We start from the raw sequence: 14,194 nt of genomic DNA, 5'->3' as shown, positions 1-14,194 counted from the left end.
CATAAGACCAAAGACGAGTCCGGTCAAAGAAATTTACTTCATAAGACCAAAGACGAGTTCGGTCAAAGAAGTTTATTTCATAAGACCAAAGACGAGTCCGGTCAAAGAAGTTTATTTCATAAGACCGAGGACCAAGTCCGGTCAAAGAAGTTTACTTCATAAGACCAAAGACGAGTCCGGTCAAAGAAGTTTATTTCATAAGACCGAGGACCAAGTCCGGTCAAAGAAGTTTACTTCATAAGACCAAAGACGAGTCCGGTCAAAGAAGTTTATTTCATAAGACCGAGGACCAAGTCCGGTCAAAGAAGTTTACTTCATAAGACCAAAGACGAGTCCGGTCAAAAAAGCTTACTTCATAAGACCGAGGACGAGTCCGGTCAAAGAAGTTTACTTCATAAGACCGAGGACGAGCACGATGAAATTTTTTCGCTGAGCTGTAAATACGCAGTGATAGAAGCGAAATGAAGATTTCATTTATTAAAACTTGTTCGGCATACAACTCCGCTGCCCTACGAGAAGGCGTTACGCTATTACAAAGGACTATTCTACTGTCCCTGGTTGCTAAAGTTGAGCCATCTATTCAAAAAATCCTCGTGAAGCCGAGTTCGGGCGTTCCGGGCAGCTGAAGAATAAGCAGGTCGACGAGATGCTCTGATCGACCTACCGCCTCTTCCTTGAGTCCGGGAAGTTCTGGCACCTCGGCGGCGAAGAGTCTCTTCACGAAGCATTTGTTGATCTTGCTCACTCATAATCACAGCTCCTCTACGAACTTCAGTCCGTCCTTGTCTTGACGTTTCCGGTTGCTCCTGAGTCCGTTCTCGTCTTGACGTTTCCGGTTGCTCCTGAGTTCGTTGCTGATTTGGAGTAGGATTTTGAGCAAGTGGATCAGAGGTTTGAGCTGGAGTATGAGCATCTGTTGGCGGGAAATGCCTAAGGAATCTTTCGATTGAAGGACGCCGGGAAAGAACGATGTCGTACCGAGAAGCCCAACGCCGCAATGATTTCACGACTTGTTGGCAAGCCGAGCTCTCCAGCGCATTGTTCCTCCGGAGTACATGATATTCCTCCCACAGTTCGTCAACTCGTTCCTGAACTTCAGAGATGGTCATTCCCCCGCGCCTGCTGATGAAATCCTCATACGCAGTCCTCTCAGCGACAGCAGTATTCAGTTCGGCCTCCAGATCTTTCTTTTCGGACTCTAAGTCCTTATTGTCGGCCTCCAGCTTCACTAAACAAGCCAAGAGTTCGTCATTCTTCATCTGGTCAGCTATGGCTTTTTTCTCAGCTTCGTCTAAAGCGGAAGAGTACAGCCGCTTCCAGTGAAGTACCTCCAGCTCCTTAAGAGTTAAGAATACAAAGCAGCCTATGTCAGTTCGGCATTTCAGTTTACTGAGCAGGTAGTAAACCACAACAGGAGTAAAAGAGAGTACGAAAAGCTATACGAAGACACAAGTGCAGAAAGAAGAATTTTTTCATTCATAAGAAAAAAAATTTTTACACGAGGGCTTCAAGGCCATTTTACAACAAGGAAGAAACTAAACTAAGAGAAGGGAGACGAAATCATACTCCGCCAGCTTCGTCTCCGGCTCCTCGGTGAGGTTCAGCTTCCTTCTCCTTGTCTGCCTCAGCTTCAGCCTCGGCCTCCCTGCTCCCCCCAGCCTGCTCGGTGCCCCCATCACCGATCAGCAGCACCTCTTGCTCGGCCTGCCTGTCTCCGGTCTGCTGATCAAGCTGCTCGGTCTCACCCTCTCCGTGGAAAATTGGAGCGGGTGAAACTGGCCCTAAGGAGGCAAAGATAGCCTCCATATTCTCGTCCCGGTCAGCTCGGCAACTACGAACTCGGTCAGCAGAAAGCAAGACCGAGGACGAAGCAAGCTCCTCAAGGAGCGGCAGACTCTAGAGACGAGCTGCTATCTCTCGGCCGTACAGCGGCAGGACGACTTCGGGCCCCTGCTCGGCATTATCGGTCATCAGTTTCAGCAGATCACCGACAAAGGCCGAAAATTGATTGCTCAGAAAGAGTTTCTCCGCGAAAGCACGGAGAACCTCCCCTTGGGCCACCACGGCGGCAGCATCCCTCCGTTTCGTCTGCTCTCGCTGGATGACGAGCTGGTTTTTGGCAAACTGGGCTTCATCCTGGGCCGAGATCCTAGCAGCTCTGGCCTTCTCAAAGTCTGCCTTAGCCTGTTCGGCCTGGTGACGAGCAGCCGCCAACTTCCTCTGCATCTCAGCATAATCGTTGGACGCTTTGGAGAGTTCAACGGCGACGAGCTTGGAGAGCATATCGTTCCTCTGAAAATGGAAAAAGGAAAAAGTCAACCGAGGGGCCACAAAAAATACAGGAAAAAAGCAAGGCCAGAAAATCAAGAAGAGAATTCACCTCGGCGAAGTCCGTGGGCCATAAAAAAGGCTCACAGATATGTTCCGAAGGAGGCGCCAAGACCACGTCTTTCTCTGGCGCTCTTGGGGGTTTCTGAATCCTCCCCTTCCCCCTTGCCGAAGTCGACTCCGGCTTCTTTGGATCCGAAGAGGTCTTTTGCCTCTTCGGATTCTTCTCGGCATCAGACGCCGAGCTGGTGGTTTTCGGCCTCTCCGGTTCCTTAGATTCGGAGGATTTGCGACCGAGCTTGTTTAGCAAGTTCACTGCCAAAAAGCAAGAAAACAAGGTTAGTTTTCGTCGTCAAGGCAGTAATGCATAAAAAAGAAATCCTCACCCTCAGTCTCTTCGTCCGAAGACGAGGAGTCGAACACGAAGTCGCCCTTGACGAGCTCAGACTCCGAGTACTGCTTCCTAATCATGGGAATCTTATTGAGCTCGGCCTCGAGCTCGTCCAACGGTTCTACCCGAGGATGAGGAATAACGGACTTCGCCCCTCTCCAGGGAAAGCCCGGAGCCGCTGTCCTATTATAAAAAAAGAAGCGATGTTGCCACTTTGGCCACTTGGTTTTGCAAAAGGCCCTAAAAGGCTGTAAAGGGATCAAGTAAAACCAAGATCCTTTTCTCTTAAACTGGAAGAAATTAAGGATTGCCCTCAGAGACAGATCCTTATCTAGCCTACGCAGTTCGGCAGCAAAGGCCGATAAGTGCCTCCAAGAGTTCGGAGTCACCTGACCTAAAGGGAGTTGAAAAAAATCAAGCAGCTCTACAAAGGCAGGGGGAAGAGGGAAACGAAGCCCGCATTCCAAGCCGGCTTCGTAAACGGTGGCGTAACCCTCCGGCGGCGAGTCAGCCCTATGAAGGTCGTCGGGAATCGCAACCTTCCCCCCAGGAAAAAAATATTTTTCGTGTAAGGATATCACAGTATCCTTACTCAAGATGCTGTGAAAATACTCTACGGTCTTCTCCCCGGATTCTTTCCGGCTAGAAGACCCCTTATCCCCTTTCCTACCGCTACCTGACTCAGAAGAAGAAGAAGAAGACATAGTTCTTACTCTTTGAAAGTCTGAAGAAATTCTGAAGAAATTCTTGAAAGCGGAAGGAAATTTTTACGCAAAAGAGAGAGAATGCAAAAGCAGCAATAGCAAAAGTGTTCAACTGATGAAGAAAGGACGTATTTATCAGATTCGGAGAAGATTTCAAAATCATCGCACCGTTTCGAATCCCACCTTTTCAGGATTCAACGGCCGGATTTTACTGTCGCATTTAATGCAGTCACGCGCAAGGCACGTCCCCTAACGTCAGCCTCCCCCGTACCTTTATCCAGAATGCCGAAGTGACTCGCTTCGCCGAAGTGATTCACTTCGCTTTTCGGGGGGGGGTAGTGATGGGGTACGTACTAAACAAGCCCAATAGCAGTGACGGCCCATCAGCCCAAAGCCCAAGGAAGAGTATCAGTTCGGCATTACCAAAGAGTTCGGCCCCAGCCTACAGCTCGGTAAAAGCCGACCAATCAAGCTCTACTCTCAGATCGGCAAAAGCTGCTCGGCAATAGTTCAGCAGTTCGGTCTCAGTTTTCAACCGAACTGGGAGATAGTGGACTCATGCAGAACCTCCACGACCTCCACTACACGATCTATTTAGTGGTGGACCCATGCAGGATCTCATGACCTCCACGACATCCACGATCTAATTAGTGATGATGTAAGCCACGATCTAATTAGTGATGATGTAAGCCACGACCTAGTTAGTGGTGATGCAAGCCACGATCTTAGTTCAATGTATAAATAGAACTTAGATCAGATAGACTGGGGAAGGAGAAAGAGAGCTCTCTAGACATCAAATATCATATAGCAAGTCTGTATTTGTAAGCTGTAAACCAGATCAAGCAATACAATCTTGCCCTCATTTCTTCCCGTGGATGTAGATTTACCTCAGTAAATCGAACCACGTAATTCCTTGTGTCGTGATCTATATTTTCTTTTACCTGCATTTACTACCATCAAAAATTCGCCCAACCATCAAAAACCGCCTAGCGCTCGGCGGTTCCGCGGCGCTAGGCGATCCGCTAGGCGCTATTGCAGCGTCCGGATCGCCTAGCGCACCGCCTAGCGCGAATTTTTAATTTTTTTTTTAATCCGAAACACTATATATACGCGACTTGCCTGTCATTTTCATTCGCATCACTTGTATTAACGAGTACTCTCTCTATCTAAATTTCTGTACAAGATCAACAACAGTAAATGGATCTCAACAACGAGCCTACTTCATGGAGTAGCGGATCTCAAACTCCCCCGATCCCCGTGGGAGGTGGATGGAGTCAGATGCACCCGAGTCAGATGCACCCATACTACAACATGTACTCGTGGCAGCAGATGATGCCCGGGATACCAGCGGGGGGAGTCCGCCGGGGGCGTTTCCGGCGATGTCGGGGTGGGCACCCAGTGTCCAGATGCCGGGGTGGGCACCCGGAATGCAGATGATGCCCGGCGGGGTACCGGCGACACAGGGGACGCCGGGGGACGTCTATCGCCCTAGTGTTGATTTTTCGACTGGTTCGTCGCACACATCGACGCCAACGGAGGTTGCGACTCCGGCCCAGTTTGACACTTTCTCCTTCAATGACTTGGGGATAGATCTTTCCGGTATTCCGGATGCTCCCGTTCAAACGGGGGGCACAGGGCAGGGTCGGGGCGCCCCAAATAAGAAAAGCAAGGGGAAAAGGGTCGGCGAGTCCTAGCAGCCGGGTGAGGACGACAACGCGGTACGGAGGAGGTGGACGGACGCGGAGAACGTCGCGCTGTCCAAGGCGTGGGTGAGTGTTTGCGACGATCCTCTCGTTTCGAACAACCAGAGGATCGTCAACTTGTGGGGCAAGATAGCAGCAGCCTACCAGAGGTTTTGCCCGGAGGGGAGGCCACGCAATGGGGAGGATTGCCGGAAGGCGTGGGACCGAATCAGGGTTGCGGTCTCCCGATTTTCGGGCTTGTACACCAACGTCCTCCGCATGATGAGCAGTGGGCAAACTGAGGACGACTGCAGGAGGATAGCGGAGAAAGCCTTCCCCCTGAAGGGGATGTACAAGGACTTCACCTACTGGAACTGCTATCTTGTGCTGAACGACTCCGAGAAGTTCCGAGTAGGTGTCGACTCTGGCTGGCCGAAGAAGCAACGGCTGAACTATTCCGGTGATTTCAGCGGCAGTAGCGGTGGTTCCCACGACCTCCCTGAGACGGCCCAGGAGGTCCCGACCCCTCGTTCGTTTGCTCGCCGTACTCGCCCGGTTGGGCACATGCGGGCTCAACGGGAGACGATGGGGGTCGCCGGGGGTTCACAGGAGGTCCAGTCGGCATCCCCCCTTGGCCAATCCATAGCGGATCTCAAATTCTTCGCGCGTCAACAAACGCGCGCTCAGATGGTCCAGACGATGGCCGAATGGCGGGCGGCGGTGGACCCCATGGAGAAGAGTTTGCTTCAAACATTGCTCCTGAGCATGCATGAGGATTTGGAGGCGGTACGGAGGGAAGCTGCCGGGAGTAGAGGCGACGGCGACGGAGGCGGAGGCGATGGTGGCGACAGCGACGGAGGAGACGACGACGGCGACGAGGAGTGAATTATTGTATTTTTTTAAATTATTGTACTTTTTTTAATTATTGTAATATTTTTAAATTATTGTACTTTTTAAATTTTTAATAGTATTATTAATGTTTCCCGTATATGTCTCGTAAATTAAATTCCGTATATTGTGTGATTGTTAATTATGTCATTTTATATAATTGTTATTAGTGATGTGGCTATTGATGTGGCTGAGCTATTTATGATGTGGCTAGGCTATGGCTGGGCTATTTATGATGTGGCAGGAGGATTTTTAGTGCTGATGATGTGGCAGTGGCTAGGCTATGGCTGGGCTATTGCTGGGCTATTCCTATTGTGGATGACCTTAGGGACGGACGAAAAAGGAAATATGTGACAAATTTTCAGGGACGGAGGGAGTAAGAAATTTTAGGGACAAAAAAAAATAGGTTTTAATAAGAAATTTAGGGACAGAAAAAAATAGGGAGTCGATCCCGTGCTGTGGTGGAAACACAGCAGCCTACGCCACCGTTTTATTTCAATTATTAGAGCCTTTAAAACTTTTTGTTGCAGCATCCTTAATTTATTTGGCCAATGATTTAAGAAAAGGTACTCTTCAATAAATAATTAAATAATTCTTAATTCATTAATAATTAAATAATTCTTAATTCATTACTAGCGGTGTGGACGTGTGGCGGTAGATTAGTGCAATATTAATATAAATCATAGGCCAAATAAATTAAGGATACTGCAACGAAAGATGTCAGCTAATTGAAAAAGTTTTAAAGGCGGTAACAATTGGAATAAAACGGTGGCGTATTATGGCACAACAGTTCCTGCTGTGTTTTCACCACAGCAGGGGATCCACTCCCGAAAAAATAGATAAGTTAAGAAACATAGGGAGAAATCCATGACTCCTAGCTCAACAGGTTGAGAAGGGAGGCAAGGATACCGCCCATTCAGGAGGTCTTGAGTTCGAATCCTGGATGGTGCTACCTGAGATTAATTTCCCATGTGGGCCTTTACAAGGTTTGTTGCCTTGGGGCTTGGCAAGCTGATGAGCCTTGACCCGTCCGGGACAGCGCTGGTCTACGGGCCGAACCCGTCGGAGGGTGGCTGGTCTACGAGCCTGACCAAGGCTAGTTCACGAGACTGAATCCGGCTGGAGGGAGGCTAGTTCACGAGCCACGAGGGGAAGGGCTAGTTAGCTTGCTAAATGTATCACGAACTCCGATGGTAAATTATGAGAGAGGAGAAAATATGAGAGAGAAATTTTATATTTTAAGAAATTAGACTATTTTATATGGACATCCCAAAATGGCAAAATAAGACTATTTTTCGTGGACGGAGGGAGTAGTTGTATACAACATGTCCAACTTATCTTTTAATATTCCCTCTTCATTTTGAAGGAATACCCACTGGGGTGAATTTAAAATTTTATATTTATCACGTTCCATCATATCTTTGTCCCATAAAAATAAAAATAAAGATACTTTTTTTCCATTTCACAAAAATATCTCATTTCCATTTATAGAAAGTTCTCCTAAACTCGTTACCCATATACATCAATTTAATTACAACTTATACCACTAGGGTCACCATTAAACACTAGTAATAATGTGTATCTCATTATCTAGTAACAGTATTTTAACTACCCTTCTCCGCATCTCTCTTACTTTACCAATTATCCATTAATTCTCGTATCGTCCCAAATGTTGATGCAGAAACGCTCTGATACCAAATGATGCAGAAACGTATGAGAATAATTGAACTGGTAAATAAAGAACTCAACTAATTGAGAACTTCAGAGTATAAAAACTCAATGTAAAAATAATATTCAAAGTCTGTCTTTTAAGATTAACAATGAGGCCTTTATATAGGTAAAGGGAAATCCTAAACTTATGGAAAATAAAACTAAAAGGAAAATAACTAAAAGAAAAATAAGCAAAAAAGGAAAACCTAATTTATTAGAAGGAAAACAATTACTCTTAATATTTTTCCTTCTACGAATTCTATTAACTAGGAAATAAATAAAACCTAAAATATAATTTACTTAGCCTCCAAATCTTATATTCCATAACTGCATCAAATGTCTTTATTTTTTTTGGGACGGAGGAAGTATAAAAACAACTACTGCTAATAATTTTTAGTGCATTAACTAAGTAGGCTTCTTTACTAATTTCTTTAGCTGTGCTAGCTTTCAAATTTTCTATTATAGTGTTGAGGAGCAAGAGCATGACCATGATCATGTTCATGGTGTTTTGAAGGATGAGTATCTTGACGACGGTCGTGGATGTGATGAGGAGATTGTGTGTGGTGGGCATGAGGAGATGGTGCATGATAATGGTTTAAGACACCTCTCCAACAAAAAATAAACTCACAACTTGATTTAAAGGAATAATCATATGATTATGAGTCATTGGAATCACATACACCTACGTCTATTACAAAAAGCTCAAAATGTCGCACAGTAACTAAAATCATATCAAATCCAAATAAATTAAGAGAAAATTGATTATGACATATATTTCGAACATTGTCGTAAATTAGCTCATTGAATATGGTTTTAAACCGATTTTTCATGTCTCATCTAAAATAATAGGAGTACATATTATCACCATAAAATAATTATCGATTTGTGCACCATTACATTATGAATAATACCTGATGTTTATCATATAATTATTTAAATCATAAATAATGTCTTGTGTATAAGAAACTCTCATAACAATGGAAGTGCTAGTTTGTTCTCTTAAAAAATGAAAACATTTCAAAACAATTCAGGTGGAGGAGCATGAAGGTGATGGTGGGGAGGAGGAGCATGGCGGCGGCCGTGTTTTGGTGCGTCGTGGCTATGAGGAGGAGGAGCATGACGGTCACGACGGCGATGGCGGTGACACTTGAGCGACTCAATATTCAACATCTCATCATCACCGAAATCTTCATTTAAATTTGAATCTAGCAATAATGCATTGTCATCTAAATCACGAGCAAGATATGGCGTAATAATAAGAACCAAGAAACCAATAAGCATTAAGAGAGAAAAAGCACGAGACATTTTATCTTCTATAAATAAAATTGTTTTCTGATGAGAGAAATTGAAGAAGGTTTATAACATTTTATAGTGGAAAAATGATAGTAACTAGTTAAGTTCGTGGGTCAATAATATAGATTACATATCTGATCTCATCGATATTCATTTAAAAAAGAGATATTTAGCATTAATGCAATTTCTCAAGTTAGCCCCCTAAATTTAGGGGATTGAAGCTATAAAATCACACCCCGATTACAAATCCGGCTAGCCCATTCAGGTTGGCGGATTAAGCGGGTCAGTCGGGCAGGCTTGGTCATGGGCTATAAGAAAATACTACTTCCTCCGTCTCACTTAAGATGACACATTTTCCTTTTTAATTTATCTCAATCAAGATGACACATTTATATTTTTGGTAATTTTCTCTCTCCGACTAATACACTAAACTACTTTTTTCTCTTTCCAATTAATATTCAACTTTCTATCTCTCACCATTTAATACTTTCATACACTATTTCTCTTTCCAATTAACCACATTAACCAACAACTTCTAAAGTTCCGTGCTGACTAAAAAATGTGTTATCTTAGCTGGGACGAAAGGAGTATGATTTTTTACTCGTTTTTCGTTTGTCTTACGTCGTACCATTTCATTCGAACCATTCATCAATAGTTTTTTATCTTTCTAAACCATATACTCCTCCGTCCCACTTTAGGAGACACATTTTTTTTGGATGTCACGTTCTAATTGACACATTTTCTAAAAGAGTAAATTGCTCATGAACTTTCAAAATAGTTTAGTTTTTCCCATGAACTTTAAATGTTGCATGAAAAGTTATGAACATTACCGGACTGCGCTCGCAGGAGAGTACATTTTAATTTAATAAAAATATACACAATTCAACTACTCCCTCCGTCCCCGATTAATTATCACTCTTTGACCGGGCACGAGTTTTAAGAAATGTAAAGAAAAGTTGGTTGAAAAAATTAGTGGAATGTGAGACCTACTTTTTTATATTGGTTTTATAATAAAATGTGAGTGAAGTGAGTTAATGGAATGTGAGACCTAGTAAAAATAAAGTGTGACAATTATTGAGAGACGGACCAAAATGAAAAAGAGGGACGGGGGAGTAATTTTCATTCTAGTGGGTACTTTTTTTTTTTACCAACACAAATTGTCAAATTCTCAATCAAACCCCTCCATTTCATCGTTATCTCCTCCTCCGATCGCCGCCGCTCCCTCGGTAACCGCTGCCATACTCAAGCATGTCTGTCTCCGTTGCAAGTCCGCCCCCCTCTCTCCGTCGGGATCCGAGTTCAGAGCCTCTGTTAGATTTTGGATACCGTAAGTCTCTTTTACTAATCTCTCTCTCCATGTTTCCAGTAAAACGTTTAATGTATGTATTTGTGTAAATTTTTGTTTTGTGATCGTGATTTGTGTAATTTGATTGATTTTGTTTCTGCGTGGTCGGATTTAGATGATTGGTAAACTTCAATGAAAAATGTATGCGACTTTACCTACCTATGTATTTCAAGTCAAGAGAGTTGATAAAAGGCTTGCTGTATTGGTTAATTTGGAAGTACAATAATCTGATAGTTCTTTAGTCGTGGAATGTCCATTTCTCTACATGGTTGAAATTCGAAGAAACTTTTTTGAAAATTTTCATTGGCCGATGATTCAGATTCCTGGTAGGTTTACTTGCTACCATATGGTTCATACCATTGTATCTCGTGTGATATGTATTGTTGCAGTTATGGTCTCAGTGTACATCATACTTTGTGGGATGGCATTCTCCCTCATTTTCTCCCCTTATCGCATTACCTTGTTGGGCATTTTCAGGAAGAGGGAATGAAGATACTGGAGTATCCAGTAAAGCAGCCCCACTCAAGAAAAAATATGCTATCAACACCATGAAATGCTTCGGGGTCGAATTATCCCCAGATAACATTGCTGTTGCTATGGTATATTTTGTTCAGGGTGTTTTGGGCCTTTCCAGGATTGCAGTCAATTTCTACTTGAAAGATGATCTGCATCTAGATCCTGCTGAGGTAATCATACATATTGAATTAGGTTGTAAATACTGCATCAACATACTACCTGCCTTAATCTTGAATAGCTTTTGGATGAACTAGTTCCTGAAACCTTATATTGGAATATGTTTCTATGTTGTACAAATTACAAAAATGTTAAGACAAGGCAGTGTTGATTGCTACTGCTCAAGCCTGCCAATCTAGACTCTACACGAATTTTATCTGTTAGTTTAAGTTAGTAACTTAGTATTGCCAAGTGTTTTAACAGCTGATGGGAGAAGTGATTATTCATATTGTTGTAAATATTACTTCGAAATTATTCAATGACTAATGATAATTTTCATGACCCTATCATATTAACCATTGCTGCTTGCCCTAATTTGGAGATATTGCTGGATAGTGAATTGAAAGTAGCATATTCTTAGAAAAAAGATTGATGACTAACACTTCTTTATGGTTGACTAGACAGCCATCATATCGGGTGTGTCATCATTACCTTGGCTTGTCAAACCCCTGTATGGATTCATTAGGTGCCCATCATCTTACCATGTTTTTATTTGATCTCCTTACCTTTCCCTTTTTATTTTGGATTAAATGCAATATATTAACTGTGAATGCTCTGCAGTGATTCCGTGCCGCTTTTTGGCTATCGAAGGAGGTCATATTTGGTCTTATCAGGACTTCTAGGAGCTCTGTCATGGAGTTTGATGGCTACCTTTGTCGCCAGCAAATATGGTGTTGCCTTTTGCATACTTCTTGGATCGCTTTCTGTAGCATTTTCAGATGTAGTAAGTACCAGTGTTTAAATTATGAGATTGGTGTGCTTGGGAGGCTGTGAGAAGTCTCTTACTCCTTTACAAATCTCACCTTAGCCATCTTGATATTTTAGTTGATCTGTGCATGAATTACATCCACACCTGAATTTTAGGTGCATATTTTCAATATTCCTCATCCGTTTTCCTCATAAGTTCTTCAGCATGTGCACTATACAGCCTGCCTAGATGAAACCATTTTCATTCTTCCACCTGGTAGCCTATTGTGATAAAGGGGGGTGGCGCAGGTTGTTGACTCTATGGTTGTAGAAAGGGCTCGTGGTGAATCACAAAGCATGTCCGGATCTCTTCAGTCTTTATGCTGGGGTTCTTCTGCTTTTGGAAGCATTGTGAGTTCTTACTTCAGTGGATCCTTGGTGGGTACTTATGGAGTTAGGTATGACGGATCTATCTTCTTTTTAACATATATGGCATTTGAACTTATGAATTCTAAATACTTGCAGGTTTGTCTTTGGTTTGACAGCTTTGCTTCCCTTGATAACATCTGCAGTTGCAGTCCTTGTGAAAGAACAGCCGGTATATGGCTCGACGAGGGGACATAATATTTCGTCGGACACTAATACGGGTTTTATAGCAAGCTCAAAAAGCAGCATACTGCAATTGTGGAGTGCTGTAAAGCAACCCAATGTGTTACTTCCAACCTTATTTATTTTCTTATGGCAAGCAACACCACACTCTGATTCTGCCATGTTTTATTTCACGTACGTGGTGTTTTCATCTTTGAGATCTTGATATTTTCAATAGTTTCATCTTAGTCATCATGTTACAATTTAGATTATTTCTATTTCCAGTACAAACAAACTCGGTTTTACCCCTGAGTTTCTGGGACGTGTTAAGCTTGTAACTTCTGTTGCATCACTGCTTGGTGTTGGACTTTACAATGGTTACTTGAAAACCGTACGCTTGAGAAAAATATTTCTAGCTACTACCGTTGTTGGTTCAACCCTTGGGATGACTCAGGTATGTTTCATGCCCTTCGATACGTGGCCTTTCAGGTATTTTCATCTTCCCGTTTGTATCTTCCCTTTGAAGTGGGTTTCCATGCCATCTTTTAGGTTGTGCTTGTCACTGGATTGAACAGACGGTTCGGCATAAGTGATGAATGGTTCTCAATTGGCGACTCTCTGATCTTAACAGTTCTTGGACAGGTCTCTCTCTCTCTCTCAATCTTTCATGATTAGTCCATCGGCCCGATGAAGAAAACTGGTACCTACTGAAGGTTCTTATCTGCAAGGTTAACAATAAGTTTCCATGACAGGTGTCATTCATGCCTGTTCTCGTGTTAGCTGCTAAACTATGCCCGGAGGGCGTGGAGGCTACTCTTTTTGCGACCCTCATGTCAATTTGCAATGCTGGGAGTGTCCTCGGAGGCCTGATGGGAGCTGGACTAACTCAGCTCTTTGGTGTGACAAAGGATAGATTTGACAATCTTGCCCTTCTCATTATTCTCTGCAATCTCAGCTCATTGTTACCTTTACCACTACTCTGCCTCCTCCCTGAAGATATAGCTAATGCTGATTCGAAAGATTCGAAAGAAGACGACGACATTGAGATGAAATCTAACTGAACCTGATCTTGCCGTCATTGTTACTGTAAGAATAACCACTGGCGGCGCATATTGTAGTTAGAAAAATGTTGTCTAATGGTCTCCCACTCTAGTTTAATTTTATGTCTTAGGGTGAGAACTTATTGGGGGATGACTGATAACAAACTTATCGTCACTCTCCCCTTGTAATGTTGTACTATATTAGTACAAAGTTATCATTTTATCATCTCTCTTCTTTGCATGAAAATGCATTATTGTTGTTTTCATACATTTATTGCCTTGATTGATTTGAAGCCATAAATAGAAATGAGATTATGAAAGAAATTGAAGTGTTAAGAGGAACCTCCCACGTTGGGAAGTTGTGTGTGTGGTCACATCTAACTAGCTCAACCAATTTTTTCAACAACACTATAATAAACAACCAAAACCTACTTCTGTCATAAAAAAGAAAAGGATGATTGATGTCCCTAGTTTGTTCCCTACAAATCTGTATAATGCATTAGCTTGAACATGATGTGTTTCTTCACAAGCTTAATATATATATGTGCCTGTGTTTATTATGTGCTTCTTTAATGGAATGGAAATAAATCAATTGGTCGTACTCTCAATCAATACATGCTTCTTTAAGAGGTTTTATGTATTTTTGGCATTTTTTTAGTGAAAGCTTAATTTAATGTTTTGTATATTCAAAATAATTATATGCGAGTAGTATTTATTTCCTTTTGCAATAACTTTCAATATATCTTTATACATATATCTATTTTTGAAGAAGTAATATTTTCTATAAAACATTTTTGAATTGGTCA

General features: G+C 42.7%; 1 protein-coding gene across 1 annotated transcript; it reads left to right on the top strand.

Annotated features, from left to right (window-relative positions):
- The first annotated feature begins 10,168 nt into the window (after positions 1–10,168).
- On the top strand, positions 10,169–13,614 carry LOC121794090 (folate-biopterin transporter 1, chloroplastic-like). Its single transcript, XM_042192095.1, has 9 exons — positions 10,169–10,323; positions 10,819–11,027; positions 11,475–11,539; positions 11,635–11,797; positions 12,070–12,218; positions 12,286–12,543; positions 12,634–12,802; positions 12,898–12,990; positions 13,101–13,614. The coding sequence occupies exons 1-9, from the start codon at positions 10,245–10,247 to the stop codon at positions 13,407–13,409; spliced, it is 1,494 nt and encodes a 497-aa protein (XP_042048029.1). The 5' UTR covers positions 10,169–10,244; the 3' UTR covers positions 13,410–13,614.
- Positions 13,615–14,194: the final 580 nt, after the last annotated feature.

Source organism: Salvia splendens, chromosome 1 (assembly GCF_004379255.2).
Source record: "Salvia splendens isolate huo1 chromosome 1, SspV2, whole genome shotgun sequence".
NCBI classification, from domain to species: domain Eukaryota; kingdom Viridiplantae; phylum Streptophyta; class Magnoliopsida; order Lamiales; family Lamiaceae; genus Salvia; species Salvia splendens.
The sequence above is the reverse complement of the archived record's forward strand: the minus strand, read 5'-3'. Positions and strand labels throughout refer to the sequence as shown.